The 16,147-nt window shown below is 43.6% G+C and overlaps 1 protein-coding gene across 1 annotated transcript in view; it reads left to right on the plus strand.

Moving 5' to 3' along the window:
• Positions 1-13,414, plus strand: part of LOC144697814 (uncharacterized) — a 34,484-nt gene extending 21,070 nt beyond the window's left edge. The window contains exons 5-6 of the mRNA XM_078569798.1: positions 3,164-3,892; positions 11,488-13,414. Of these exons, the coding sequence (XP_078425924.1) occupies positions 3,164-3,892; positions 11,488-12,115 (1,357 nt within the window). The 3' untranslated portion in view covers positions 12,116-13,414. The remainder of the gene's footprint in view (positions 1-3,163; positions 3,893-11,487) is intronic.
• The last annotated feature ends 2,733 nt before the right edge of the window (positions 13,415-16,147 follow it).

Genomic DNA, 16,147 nt, shown 5'->3' on the forward strand with positions numbered 1-16,147 from the left:
AGAAACCCTCCGACCCTCCCACTTCACCAACTGTCAGAATGAACATGGTTCAGTCCTGGGTGTGATTAACAGCAGCAATAACAGCAGAATCCAACTCCTGTCATCACTTGTGAACTCGCTGGTGTCTCAGCAAGGTTGGATGACTGAGTGAATACCTTTCCACACTTGGAGCAGGTGAACAGTCTCTCCATGGTGTGAACTCGGTGGTATGCCAGTACAGAGGATGAAACACCAAATCTCCTCCCACACGCAAGGCAGGTGAATGGCCTTTCCCCGGTGTGAACTTGCTGGTGTCTCAGCAGGTGAGATGACTGAGTGAAGCCCATCCCACACACAGGTGAACAACATCTCCCCAGTGTGAACCTGTTGGTGTGTCAGCAGATGCTATGCCTGAATGAATCCCTTCCTACACAGGGAGCAGGTGAACAGCCTCACCCCAGTGTGAACTCGTTGGTGTGTCAGCAGGGTGGATGAATTACTGAATCCGTTCCCGCACTCAGGGCAGGTGAACGGTCTCCCTCCTGTGTGAACTCGCAGGCGTGTCAGCAGTTGGGACGAATTACTGAACCCTTTCCCACACATAGAGCAGGTGAATGGCCTCTCCCCAGTGTCAATATAATTCCAGTGCAGGCAGGGAAGGCAATCCCTTCCAACAGTCTTTTCCATGGTTTGTCCAAGGTGCGGTTGTCCTTGTGTCTCTCGAGGGTTGATGATCGGTTGAAGCCTCATCCACATACAGAACACGTGTACAGTTTCTCCCTGCTGTGAATGGTGTGATGTGTTTTCAGGCTGTGTAACTGGTTAAAGGTCTTTCCACAGTCAGTGCACGGGAACACTCTCACTCGGGTATGTAGCCACACTGATGTTTGAAACCTTCTGAAGCAGACAGACCAGAAAACAGTTTTCCTCCTAGATTCAAAACTGATGAAATACATAAGCCAATGATATTCAGGTCCTGATGAATCGAGTGATTCTGTCAGATGTTGACGTGACCTTTCATTTGAGATTTCTGTCTGCAATCTGTCCTGCAAAATGAGTTCACAAAAGTCATCATTGTCAGCATAGGATAGAAATTCAGAATAGACAATTTTAGATTCCGTGGAAAACTTTTTCCTCTCTTATTCCCCAAAAGCTCTAAATCTCCACCCCACACACTCTCCATTCTCACTCTGCTGTGCCTGTTATACACCCTCCCAATTCTCCTGAAGGTGGTGATTCATGCCGATAGATCCATGTCGACTGCTTCTTGTATTGGACCTTAAAATTTTCATACAATGAAAAAAAGGTTCCACAAAATCACCAGCATTTCCCCCCTCAGCATATTTGGCACTAATTCCAGTTACAGAGTCCCACAACTCTCTGTACTTCCCAGGGAGGGTGAAGAAAGTGATTTACTCACAGATGTTGGTCAGAGGAGGAAGTTTTAGTGTTTGCGAAGCTAAAAAGAAATGTTGTTCTGTTTAAAATCAAACTGCATGACTCGGAAGAAAATAAAGCGAAGACACTTCACAAAGTCCCGTCCCCTCCCCCCACCTTGCATCTGGCAACCCAGCGCGCAGGCGCAGAAAGCACTGCTGACCCGAGCTGCCCGGAGCAGGCGCAGTGCGGATGCCGCCAGCGGTCACGCTCGATCTCTTTTTGGATCAGGCAGCCGCCGTAGACAAGGGGGGGAGTGGGAAGGGCAGTTCGCCGAGCGGCTTCTCGGCCTGTCCGGAGCCGTCAGCCGGTTACCTGGAAACCTTGTCTCGAGGACGAGGAGGGGGAGGGGGGACAAAGGGCTCCCGTGTCCGCGCGCCTGGCCTGCAAGATTGGAACCCGAGGACGTCACCGCGAAGCAGTGATTCCCATTGGCTGGTTCAGGTCGGGTTCGATTGTGGACGTAACAATGCGGAAGTTTAACAATGAGCTTCAGGCTAAAACTTCTGTGCAACATCTGTGAGGAAATCAATGTATTTATTGTATGTCTATTTATTTTCTAATTCTGGTCTTAAATTGTTGACTTGCAGGAACTAAAAGGAAAAGAGTTAGTCCAGGGAGGGTGCAGTCTAGAAAGGTTGGCGCAATCTCTACTCTCAAAGACATTGACATCCTTTGCTCTCTCAGCTTGACACATTTATTTGTCTGGCTAAAAGAATGGTCTCTTTCCTGATGTACAGAATTAAAGGGATGGTTTTCCCAGAAGGCTAACATTTAAGAGGACATAGTAAGGTAGGACATGTCTTGTGTATAGATAGCGTACATCTAGTGTCATATGTTACATTCTAGATATTGTTGGTTCTCTGATAAAGTACATTATTTATTTCCAATTTTGTAATGTAGCACCGTATATGTCCAGCTATCGAGTCATTATAGCTTAGAAGGAGTCCATTTAAGGGACAGTAACTTAATATCAGACAGAGATATGTCTAGTGCTGTTATATGGTACATATTATTTATGATTCTCTAATTAGGTACATTCAGTTAATTTCTAGTCTTGTATTACAGAAATGTAGTTACGTTATATATTTCCAGTCACAGAGACATTACGGTACAAAAGGGTGTCCATTCAGCAACTCAAGTCCATGCCGACTCTCTGCAAAGCAATCCAATCAGTCCCATTTCCCCTCTATATCCCCGTTCCTCTGCAATTTTATTTCCTTCAAATCAATTTCATACATCCATCCAATTTCATTTTGAAATTATTGATCATCTTTTCTCCCAATACCCTCTGCGGCAGTGAGTTGCTGTGTGTGTGTGTGTTCGGGAGAATGGATCTGCTGATCAGCATGAATTGGCACCTTCAGAAGAATTGGGAGGATGTTTATTAGGTCCAGCAGAGTGACAATGGAGGCAGGGTGTGTGGGACAGAGATTTACAACTCCTAGGGGAATGAGAAGAAAGAATGTTCCATTGGTTCTGAATTTCTATCCTGTACTGACTGATGACTTTTGTAAACTTCTTTTACAGGATATTTGAAGGGGTGGAATTACGGATGGGAAACTCAACTGAAGCATCACGTTAAGATCTGATACAGCAACTTGATTCACCAAAATCTGAATATCATCAGTCTTTGATTCCATAAGAGAAAGGTTTGTCTGTTCTGTCTGCATCCATAATTTAAAAAAATTAGTATGACTGGAAAAGCACTGAGAGACACACACACACCCAAGTGAGAGTGTTCCAGTAAACTGACTGTGGAAAGAGCCTTAACCAGTTCCACAGCCTGTTTGCACCATTTACACTGGGGAGAGACCATACACATGTTTTGTGTGTGGATGAGGCTTCAGCTGACAGTCAAGCTAGAGAGAAACAAGGACACTTGCATCATGGAGAAACCGTGGAAATGTGAGGACTGTGTGAAGGCATTCAGATCTCCATCTTTGCTGGAGATTCATCGACGCACACACACTGGGGAGAGGCCGTTCACCTGCTCTGAGTGTGGGAAGGGATTCAGCGATTCATCCAACCTGCTGGCACACCAGCGGGTTCACACTGGGGAGAGGCCGTTCACCTGCTGTGTGTGTGGGAATGGATTCAGTCAACTATCCAACCTGTTGCGACATCAGCGAGTTCACACTGGGGAGAGGCCATTCACCTGCTCCCAGTGTAGGAAGGGATTCACTCGGTTATCCAGCCTGCAGACACACCAGCGAGTTCACACTGGGGAGAGGCCATTCACCTGCTCCATCTGTGGGCAGGGATTCAGTGATTCATCCACTCTGCGGCAGCACCAACAACTGCACAGTGGGGAGAGGCCGTTCACCTGCTCTGATTGTGGGATGGGATTCACTCAGTTATCCAGGCTGCTCAGACACCAGCCAATTCACACTGGGGAGAGACCGTTCACCTGCTCCGTGTGTGGGAAGGGGTTCACTCGGTTATCCAGCATGCTCAGACACCAGCGAGTTCACAAGTGATCACAGTCGTTGGATTCTGTTGTTATTCACATCCGGTGGAAAGGTAGACTGTTTCAGAATGAAGATAGCTCTAACTATTGTGGAAAGGATAGTAGAAATTAAAAATAAAGATACTCCCCAGAGTGGTAAAGAGATAGTGTAGAGGATGGAACTGAGTCAAAAAGACTGATATGTTTTCACAGTCATAGAGTTGGACATTTGAAATCAGATTATTGGAGATTAAAAAGTAAACCAGTGGCATTGGTAAAAGTGGCTGATGTTTCTCCAGAGAAAGTTGCACCAAAGGGGGAAGCTTGTGAGAAATCAATACCTTCTAATGTATTTACCATGGGTGAAAATAGAGACTTGAGGGATTATGAAGGATTTATATTTGAAGAGGAAGTCACTCCATTTTTGTCCAAGAAAGAGCCTGGAAAGATTGTTATCCTTAGAGACACTGGCTCATCTCAGAGCTTATTGTTAACAAAAGATTTAGACTTTTCTTCAAGATGTTCGCTGAACAAAAATGTATTGGTTCGGGGTGTTGATGGGGAGTGTGTGCCTATCCCATTGTGTAAAGTCAGTTTAAACTATGCTTTCGTAGAAGGTCTGTTATTGTTGGTGTTATTATGTATGTAGATTTTATATTGGGGAATGATATAGGCTCCTCCGACAGCACCTTCCAAACCCACGACCACTACCATTGAGAAGGACAAGGGCAACAGGTAGATGGGAACACCACCACCTGGAAGTTCCCCTCCAAGTCACACACCGTCCTGACTTGGAAATATATCGCCGTTCCTTCACTGTCGCTGGGTCAAAATCCTGGAACTTCCTTCCTAACAGCACTGTGGGTGTACTTACACCACATGGACTGCAGCAGTACAGGAAGGCAGCTCACCACCACCTTCTCAAGGGCAACTAGGGATCGGCAATAAATGCTGGCCTAGCCAGCGAAGCCCACATCCCGTGAATTAAAAAAAAAAATAGTAGGTGATATTGTTTTTCCACTTTCTGGGACCGTGATCACAGTTCAGAAGATGTTCCTGTGAGTAAAAAAAACCCTTGCCTATTCGTGACCCGGTTAACCAACAAACTGATACAAATAAAGATATTGATGTGTCCACCCTAGTCATGGACAGTGCAGAGTTAGGAAAAGTGCCTGAAACATCTCAAGATAAAAGCCCACCACAGAAGGAACTAAGATCTAAAAGATACCCTAAAGGATTAATGACACCGAACACTGAATTATATGTAGCTGCCTGTGCTGAGACAGAACAAGATATAACAGCAGCAGGAGTTCAGGCAAAGGGACGGTTCACAGAAAAAACACTTCAAACTCCAAAATGATTGGAATGAAATAGTTTGTGAGTGACGTGGAAGACTCAAAATGTTTGAAAAAAGAATTGAAAGTCCAGAATGAAGAAGCTGTCAACATCACTGGAAAGAAATTAAATTAAACTCGATCTGAATGAGATTAGGTGAACCGAAAGGATTATAAACTGTTCAAAGACCAGACCACACAGGAGTATCAAAAATTTTTGCTTGAACATAAAAAGCATTTTGTGATGAGAGATGTATATTTTTATATTTTTGTGATGATGTTTTGTGTGTAGAAAGCTGGGGGTGTGTGTCCAGGGTTAATTAAGCAAGAGGGAGGTTACTAGAGACAGGTTGTCTGTGAGGTCTAAGAGATGAAAGGTTAAAGGTGTTAGGTTTGTGCATGTGGTGCAGAGGTTATGGTGGGTTTGAGTTACAAGTAAATAGGTTGGTTCTGAAATTTGCGTTGTGATATCAGTGGGAAATGGGTTTTTCAGCTTTGAATTTCAAAAAGGGAGTTCAGAAGTAACAGGGGACATTTGCATCTAACAGGGATTCTATGAGTAATTAGGGGAAGGCATATTAAATTTTATTGACCCAAAAGTAGAGGCAAAACAGAAAACATGAAATATTTTTATATTTGGAGAAGTTGAGTTTCAAAGAGGTGTTTCAGGACAATGGAACCTGAGATGAAAGGGGAAAAAGATATTTAAGGAAAGGGGTGTTTAACTGTTGAGGGTTGCTGTGGGTGAACCCACTGAGGTTCAGCTTCTCTGTGTGTGTGCGGCTAAGAAACTGTAAAAGTTTAGAATTGGAGGCAGCCACCCAGTGTTAAGCCAGGAGTCTTTGTTTTAGGAAACAGTTTGTTTCTGAACCTTCTTTTGGAATCCCTTTTCAGAGTGGAAGTACCTGAGAAGTCGTGAGGTACACCTTTATTAAAGTGATAATAATTCCTTGACTTGGATAATGTTTACTGGATTTTTATGGTTAAAATCTATAAGGGATTGTTGCCAAAAAGGTAGTGCAGTCGTGTACTTTTGACCAAGCATATTTTTGAGGGTTGTTCTGTAAGGCTGTTCTAACTTTTATCTTGTGCGCTTAAGTTTTCCTTTTTAATAAATCCTTTAATTTTAAAAATTCTAAAGGTATGACTGGAGTTCTGTGTTTTTGAAGTCAGTAGCTCTTCCTCCTTGTTTTCACAAAAAAAGTTTATGATCAGCGAGACAGACTTCACTCGAGTCTGACTTGCTCAGCAATAACATCAGCTGTGGTCGTAACATTTTGAGTGACATTCTTAAAATGGCAAAAGAAGATTTTTACCAGTGACCTACACAGCAGATTAGCTTGGAAGCATTGGAAAAATAACAAGGGACTGAGCAGCCACAGTCAAGAGATGATAAATGAAAGTTTAACCTCTGAGAATAGCTGGAACTGAGGAGAACTCTCCACAGCACTGTGACATACTTGATGTGCCTTATGAGAGAATCATGGGGAAACTAAGATGTAAACCTGAGGGCACAACATATGTAGTTAAAAACCATATTAAGTTATTAGTACTTGCTTTGTTTAATTCTTTTATATACAATAAAGTTTGTTTTGGTAAAAAAAACAAGTGAAATCTTGTTGTGTAGCTTTATTGGCTAAAATGAGGTGTTTGGCTTTCTTTTGAGCGTAGTGACAATGCCAAGGCCGTTCCTTGTTTCCTCCTTGGTTGGGACGTAACATGTGTCCACATGTCCACTTCATTCTTCCACTGGTCATATGGCTCAGACTCCGAGAGCATTCGTGGGTAATCAGACCCTGACAATTTCCACTTGCTTTCAGCCATTTCTCACAAAAGCTGCTAGGATTGTAGGTCTCTGTGTGAAATCTTATTTTCCTTGCGTTTCAAACCTTCACCATTAGACAAACATTCTCTGTTACCATGTTATAATACTGATAGCCTTATGGTAAAAGAAGAAACTGCAGCCAATCTTTACTTGGTATAGATTTATTCACAGAGTGAAACATTACAGCTATAGGCCTCCTGGTTCCACTCTATGTCAGTAAGTGTCTCTTATACGGGCTTATGTAACCATCCAATCAATGCCCTCCACCTGCAGATACTTAACCTCAATTGATACAATTAACACCAACGGTCAGAGCATCTAAAAGGCTCTAATTGGTGTGACTGCCATGGTGTCTCAGCAGCTCGGATGAATGAGTGATTCCTTCCCACAAACTGAGCAGGTGAACAAATCTCTCCATTGTGAATTCGCTGGTGCCTCAGCAGGTTGGATAAATCACTGAATCCTTTCCCACACACGGAGCAAGTGAATGGCCTCTCTCCACTGTGAACTCGCTGGTGTGTCTGCAAGTGGGATGACTGAGTGAATCCTTTCCCACACTCAGAGCAGGTGAACAGCTTCTCCTCACTGTGAACTTGCTGATGTCTCTGCAGGTTGGATGAATCACCGAATCCCTTCCCACAGTCAGAACAGGTGAACGGCTTCTCCCTGATGTGAACTCGCTGGTGTTTCAGTAAATCGTACGACATTCTAAAGCTCTTTGCGCAGTGACAGCAGCTGAACGGTCTCTCCTCAGTGTGAGTTCCTACCTGATGGTCCATCAGCGCTTAGTGTGTAAAGCAGCTCCCACAGTCAGAGCATTGAACAGGTTTCCCATTGGTCTGAGTACCTTGGCGCCCCAGCGGACTGGGCTGACTGAATCCCTTCCCACACATGGAGCAGGTGAATCGCCTCTGCCTGGTATGAATGTGCTGGTGTCTCACCAGGCTGGATAACTGAGTGAATCCCTTCCCACACTGAGAGCAGGTGATTGGCTTCTCCCTGGTGTGAATGTGTTGGTGTGTCAGCAGGAGGGATGAGTGAGTGAATCCCTTCCCACACTCAGAGCAAGTGAACAACCCCTCACCAGTGTGAAATTGCTCATGATTCCACAGGGCAGATGACCGTGTGAATCCCTTTCCACACATGGAGCAAGTGAACGGTCTCTCCCCAGTGTGAACTCACTGGTGTATCAGCAGGTTGGATGAATCACTGAATCCCTTCCCACACTCAGAGCAGGTGAATGGTCTCTCCCCGGTGTGAACTCGCTGATGTCTCCGCAGGGTGGATGAATCAATGAATCCCTTTCCACACACGGAGCAGATGAACGGCTTCTCCCCGCTGTGGCTGCGCTGATGAGTTTCCAGTTCACAGGGGGCACGGAATCCCTTCCCACAGTCCCCACATTTCCATGGTTTCTCCATGGTGTGGGGGTCCTTGTGTCTCTCCAAGTTCTACAATCAGTTGAAGCCTCATCTACACACACAACACGTGTCTGGTTTCTCCCTGCTGTGAATGTTTTTCAGCTCTGTAACTGGTTAAAGCTCCTTTCATAGTCAGTGCAGTGGCACACATTCACGAGGGTGTGTGCATCTCAGTGCTTTTCAAGTTAGATTAATGTTTAAAACCTTTTGAAACAGGCAGACATTTCTCTTTCTAAATTCATAGGCTGATGTCACTCACGTCCCAATGCGTTGGGTAGCTCTGTCAAATCTTGACGTGATGTTTGGTTTGATATTTCTGTCTGTAAATCCTCCTCTTCTAATATCCTGTAAAAGGAGTTTACAAAAGTGATCACTGTCAGTACAGGATAGAAATTCAGAATAGACAATTCAAATTTCTATGGAACATTCTTTCCTCCCTCAATCCCCAAAAGCTGTAAACCTCAGTCCCACACTCTCCCTCTATCCTCACTCTGCTGTACCTAAAACACACCCTCCCAATTCTCCTGAAGGTTCTGATTCATGCTGATCGACAGATCCATGCTCACTGCTTCCTGTACTGGACACAGAGACCTGAAAATCTTCATGCAGGCTGTCAGCCTAATATAAATATGTTTATGTTACTAGACTAAAAATTAGTATAATGTACAGTCCCGTATCACTTGGTTAGAGGAAAAGCTCCATTTATGCAGTGAGTGGTCATGACCTGGTGAAAGTGAAGACAATCAATGATTCAAAATGAAATTGGATGTGCAGTTGAAAAAATGAACTTGCCGGGGAACCAAGATATAAAGGGGGAATGGGGCTGACTGGATTGCTATACAGGGAGTCGGCATGGACTTGAGTTGTCAAATAGAATCCTTCTGTGCCACAATGACTCTGTGACTGGAAATATATAACGTAGCTACAGTACTATATTAGAAGATTAAAAATAACAAAATGTGTTATAGAGCCATAAATATTATACCTAATATGTAACATATAACAACACTAGACATATCTTTGTTGTTATGATTCCCATGGAGACCGATAACGTTAAAATAAACACATTCCCAGACAAACCCAATGGAATAAACCGAAGGACAAGGTTTCACTTTTTTAATTTTTCCTGTAACAATCAAACTAAAATCAACACAAATGAAACATGCATTAACAGACAAGCAGGATTTGAATAGACAGGATAAGTTTGACTTTAAACAGTTTGTACAATAAAAAAACAGGTTCCACAAAATCACCAGCATTTCCCCCCTCAGCATATTTGGCACTAATTCCAGTTACAGAGTCCCACAACTCTCTGTATTTCCCAGGGGAGGGAAAGAAAGTGTTTTACTCACAGATGTTAGACAGAGGAGGAAGTTTTAGTGTCTGTGCGAAGTTAATAACAAACACTGCGCTGTTTAAAATTTAACTCAGAAATAAATGAAGGGAAGACATTTTGTAAACTCCCCCCCCACCCCAGCGCGCAGGCGCAGAAAGCGCTGCTGACCCGAGCTGTCCGGAGCAGGCGCAGTGCGGCTGCCGTCAGCGGTCACTCTCGATCTATTTTTGGACCCAGCCAACCGCCGTAGACAGTGGGGGGGAGGGGGAGTTCGCCGAGTGGCTTCTCGCTCTGGCCGGGGACGTCAGCTGGTTACCCGGAAACCTTGGCTCGAGGAGGTGCAGGGGGAGCGGGAACAATGGGTAGGGGTGGGACTCCCGTGTCCGCGCGCCTGGCCTGCAGACTGCAACCCGAAGACGTCACCGCGGGGCAGAGTGATTCCCATTGGCTGATTCAGGCAAGGTTCCATGGTCGACGTCACAATGCGGAAGTTGGACAATGAGCTTCAGACTAAAACGTCCTCCTCTGGGTAACATCTGTGGGGAAATCAATGTTTCCTCATTTTTATTTATTTTCTAATTCTGGGCTTAAATTGTTGAATTGCGGGAATTGAGGGAAGGAGGTGAATCCAGGCAGGGTGGAGACTCTAGAAAGGTTGCCCCAGGACTCAGTAAAAAGGGTGGTTTGTCCAGGTAATGGCTGGTATTTAACGGGACAGTACAGTAATATGAGAAAATGCTGAGCTGGTTAAACCTTAACTCAATGGAGCTCAGAAGAATGAGACGTGATTTTATTGAAACAAATAGGATCCTGAGGCTGTTTGACAGGGTAGATGCTTGGAGAATGCTTCACCTCGCAGGGGATTCTAGAATTAGGGGTCACAGTATAAAAAGTGTTCTCTCATTTAAGGTGGGGAGGAATTTCTTCTCTCAGAGGGGCATTACTCTTTGGAATTCTCTTCCACAGGGAGTACTGCAGGCTGGGCCATTGAATACATTCAAGGCTGAGTTGGACACATTTTTGACCGACAAGGGAGTCAACATTATGGGGACAGGCAGGAATGTGCAGTTAAGGCCACATCAGATCAAGTAGGATCTTATTGAATGGTGGAGCAGGCTTGATGGGATGAATGGCCTTCTCCTTATCCATTTCTTATAATCTCTCCAGGAAAGGAAGCAGTGAGCATGGATCTGTTCAGGAGAATTGCGACGGTGAATTTTTGGCACAGCAGAATGAGAATGGAGCGATTGTGTGTGGGATAGAGATTTACAGGTTTTAGGGAACAAGAGATAAAAGAATGTGCCGTAGAAACGAGAATTGCCTGTTCTGAATTTCCCACCTTTACTGACAGTGATGACTTTTCTAAACTCCTTTTACAGGATATTAGAAGGGGAGGATTTGTAGTCAGAAATCTCAAACCAAACATCATGTCAAGATCTGACGGAGTCACTCAATTCATCGGGACCTGAATATCATCAGCCTTTGAATCTAATGGAGAAATGTTTGTCTGTTCTGATTGCTTCATAAGGTCTTAAAGTTCAATGTGACTGGAAAAGCATCAAGATGCACACGCCCACGTGACAGTGTTCTCATGCACTGACTGTGGAAACAATATTAACCATTTACACAGCTTGACAAAAACATCAGACCATTCACAGCATGGAGAGACTGCACACGTGTTCTGTTTGTGGATGAGTCCTCAACTGATCGTCGAACCTGGAGAGTCACAAGGACACCCACACCATGGAGAAACGGTGGAAATGTGGGGACTGCGGGAAGGGATTCCAGTCCCCTTCTGCACTCGAAATTCATCGACGCATTCACACCGGGGAGAGGCCATTCACGTGCTTTCTGTGTGGGAAGGGATTCGCTCGGTCATCCAACCTGCTGACACACCAGCGAGTTCACACTGGGGAGAGGACATTCACTTGCTCTGTGTGTGGGAAGGGATTCACTCGGTCATCCAACCTGCTGACACACCAGCGAGTTCACACCGGGGAGAGGCCATTCACCTGCTCTGAGTGTGGGAAGGGATTCGCTCATTTTTCCGCCCTGCAGACACACCAGCGAATCCACACTGGGGAGAGGCCATTCACCTGCTCTGTGTGTGGGAAAGGATTCACTCAGTTATCTAGCCTGCTGAGACACCAGCGAGTTCACACTGAGGAGAGACCATTCACCTGCTCTGCTTGTGGGAAGGAGTTCAGTAATTCATACAACTTGTTGACACACCAGCGAGTTCACACTGGGGAGAGGCCGTTCACGTGTTCTGACTGTGGGAAAGGATTCACTCAGTTAGCCAACCTGTTGAGACACCAGCGAGTTCACAAGTGATTACAGGGGCTGGATTCTGCTGTTATTGCTACTGGTATAAGCTACTAGTTCGACCTCAGCTGGAGTATTGTGTACAGTTCTGGGCACCATACTATAGGAAGGATGTGAATGGATTAGAGACAGTGCAGAAGAGGTTTACGGGAATGGCTCCAGGGATCAGAAACTTCAGTTATGAGGATAGGTTGGAGAGGTTGGAACTGTTCTCCTTGGAGTAGGGAAGGCTAAGAGGAGAGTTGATAGAGGTGTCCAAAATTATGAGGGGGCTGGACAGAGCACATGGGGAGAAACTGTTCCCACTCAAAGAAGGGTCAAGAATGAGGGGGCAAAGATTTAAAGTGAGTTGCAAAAGAAGCAAATGTGATGTGAGAGAAAAACCTTTTCACGCAGCGAGTGGTTTGAGTCTGGAATGTACAGCCTGGGAGTGTGATGGAGGCAGGTTCAATCGAGGCATTCAAGAGGACATTGGATGATTATTTGAATGGAAAAAATGTGCAAGGATACGGGAAAAAGGCAGGTCAATGGCACTAAGTCATAATGTTCATTCGGAGAGCCAGTGCAGACTGGATGGGCCGAGTGGCCTCTTATGCCATAACAATTCTGTGATTCTGTTAACCACATCCAGGACTGAACAATGTTCATTCTGACAGTTGGTGAAGTGGGAGGGTCAGAGGGTTTCTTTCTGCTGGACTGGCTGGTCTCTCAACTTTGCTTCCAGTGGGCTGATGCTCTTTGAGCCTGGGAGTGCATATTTCCACTGAAATGATCCACAAAAGCTGATGAAGAAAATTTATTTTATCCAGGATAATAAATCGTGTTTTTCCTACCACGACAGGTAGATCTAAAATATATACATTTGTCTCTGTTCCATGGAGTCTATAGCACAGGCCAGGCCAGTCAGCACAATTGGTCTATGTCAGTACTTATGCTCCACATGGGCTTCTACCCACCCTCTTCATCTTCTCCATCAGCATATCCTTCTATTCCTGTCTCCCTCATGTATGTATCTAGCTTCCTCTTCAATGTATTCATGTTATTCAGCTCAACCACTCGCTGCGGTAGTGAGTTCCACTTTCTCACCACTTGCTGGGTAAGGAGGTTTCTCATGAAATCCCTATTGGATTATTGAACCCCTTCATAATCTTAAGGACTTCCATCAGGTCACCCTTCAGCCTTCTCTTTTCTAGAGAAAAGTCCCCCAGCCTTTCCTGAGGGTTAAATGCTCTCAGTTCTAGTATTATTCTTGTGAGTTTTTATTGCCCCTTCTCCAGTGCCTCTATTTCCTTCTTCTAAATGGAAATCACAAATATATACACTACTCCCAGTGCAGTCTAACATGGTCCTAAACAAGTTGACCTCCCTAGTATCTAGTGAACTAGCATCTTATACCAGTAGCATAACCTCCCTGCTTCTCAATTCTGTCCCTCTAGAAAGGAACCCTATATATGGGCCAACATTTAAGGAAAGATGTGAAATTCTTTGAGAGGCTGGAAACAGGATTTACAAGATGACAGACTTCAGTTAGTTGGAGAGACTGGAGCAGCTGAAATTCCTCTCTTTATGTCATAGAATCATTAAGATAAGGAATGGGACCATTCAGCCAATCAATTGCATGACAGCTGTCCAGAGTAAACTGGTCAGTCCTATTGTCCCATTCCATCCCCACATGCCTGTAGGTTTATTTCCCACAAGTGCCCACCCAATTTCCTTTCAAAATCACTCCATCATCTCTGCTTCTATCACTCTCATTGGAAGCAGATTCCAGGTCTTTGCCACTCACTTTAAATGGCTACAAGACTCAGAGAGCAGAGATGGAGCACATTAGGCCCATCGTGCTCATGCTGGCTCTTTGAAAAACTACCCAATTAATTCAGTCGCCCTGCAGTTTACTTTTGCTTTCAAAAATCTGTCCAGTTCCCTTTTAAAAGATCGAGCTGAATCTGCTTCTCGCAAAGTTTTCAGGGAGTGAATTCTAAATCACAACAACTTACTGTTCTAAAACAAATAATTCAGGATATAGTGTGTTTGAAGTTTCACATAGCATTCGAGATGGTATCAAAGACGTGATTATTACACAAAATTAAGGCTCAATCTTTATCAATGGTTTTGAGGAAGAGATTGAAATATATCCAAGTTTGTGGACAATCAGAAAAAAATGCATTTCTGTAGCACCTCTCAGGACCACAGGACTCCCTAAAGCGTTTTACAGCCAATGCAGCAGTTTTGAAGTGTAGTCAATGGTATAATGTAGGAAACTGTAGGCAGGTCTGCGTAATGAAATTCAGTTTTAAAAATCATTCGCTTTCATAATATATTCACTGTTATAAGTAACAAGGTCAAGGAAGCCATCTTAACCTCTACAAGGATTGTTGCCTTTTCACATTCTGCAACTTCACTTTATTGACAATATGTTCATTTTGTATTAAAGCCCATCATAAAACATATGATTATTCAGTAATGAGTCTTGATTAAGTTATCATTAGTCACTCAATGCAAAAGACAATTATATTGTAGTGGCTGGATCTTTATTTTTAAACATTAAGACTGGAAAAGGAGACACGTCTAAGCTTTTCATCTTGCACTCATCAGGACACTTGCAAGAATATCAATATAAGGGTGTAACAACAATTTATACTGTATGTGAAGTGGCATTGCCATGGGGAATGCACCACTGATGGTGACTGACAGTTAGCTTCCAAGCATTGTTTGAAATTTAAACCAGGCAGCTTGACCCTGATTGGTCAAGACATTGCCCTGAGGAATGAGTCAGCGATTGGCTGTCACTTATTTTGTTTAGCTGAAACAGACACAATGTATGTACTTGTTCTTTCTGCCTGCAAAGAACAGGGACCTATGTATTAATATATGTAGCTTCCTGTACATACAAAAGTGCCACATTTCAAGCCCCACTGACAATCTTAAATTGGCTGTCAGCATAATTCTTAGCACATTGAAGGTAGGCCTGTGGTAGACCGTGGTAGATAACCCCCTGGCAGATTTCTCAACTCGTACGTCAAGGAAAGGGAGTTCATTTGACTGCTCCATTTCAAAGGTGAATTTGAGTACAGGATGGAGCCTTCATTGGTCAATATACGCATTGGGATTCTTACAGCTGCACACACTATAAGACTGGCCCTATCGACAACCTTGTAAATAGGGCGCATCAAAGGCATCCTGAGGAATAATGGCCACCCTGATCAAATTGTTTTGTGCTGTATATCATGCAAACTCATGAACGGGCCTAAGGCCATATAGGGAAATTGATGTTTTTTGATTAGTCTTAGTTTAGATCACATGATCAAATTATATTGATCAATTAACTTTATGGTATATTATCCTTTTAAACTGTAACCAATAGAGGACGTCAGCATTTAATATCATGTGACTCTGCTTAGCTTCACTTGACAGATAAAGGCACTACGGACTTTAGACACAATGGAGGTAACATGCTAATGAGTTAATTACAGAACAACTGCTGAAGAGGCCCCTGTTGTATGCATTTCCATTTCACAGAGCCACATTGTGAGAACTTGCCACTTTCAAGGTTGAACGGGCAAGCTTACATCCCCCCACATCGTAATACCTTATCGAAACCTGGTGTTATCAGCAAAGGAAAGTTAGGAAAGATTTATTGTAGAGAGGAGGGAAAGAATAACAACAGCTGTGTTCTACATTAAGCTAGTTTTAATTCATAGTGTTTTCGAAGAAAGCAATTACATTTGGCTCAATGTATTCTTTGTATTAATCTTTGTTGTTACTTTTTATAACATTGTGTTTTGTAACTGTATAATCCTTTTAGACTTTTATCACTCAAGACTATGTAATAACTGAATGTAGAAGGAGACTTTACGACCTTACATTTTAAACACTAATTATTGATATGCACTTATATTTTATATGCACTCTTATAACTTTTAAGTATTACCTATTTTGTAATCTTCTGTAATAGGCCTACATAGTTTTAAGCAACTTTTCTATTCTATCCTTTTTTAAAAGTAGAGTAACAATTACCAACAGCACAAAAAAGAAACACCT

The sequence above is a fragment of the Cetorhinus maximus genome, chromosome 23, assembly GCF_964194155.1.
Source record: "Cetorhinus maximus chromosome 23, sCetMax3.hap1.1, whole genome shotgun sequence".
Lineage (NCBI taxonomy): Eukaryota > Metazoa > Chordata > Chondrichthyes > Lamniformes > Cetorhinidae > Cetorhinus > Cetorhinus maximus.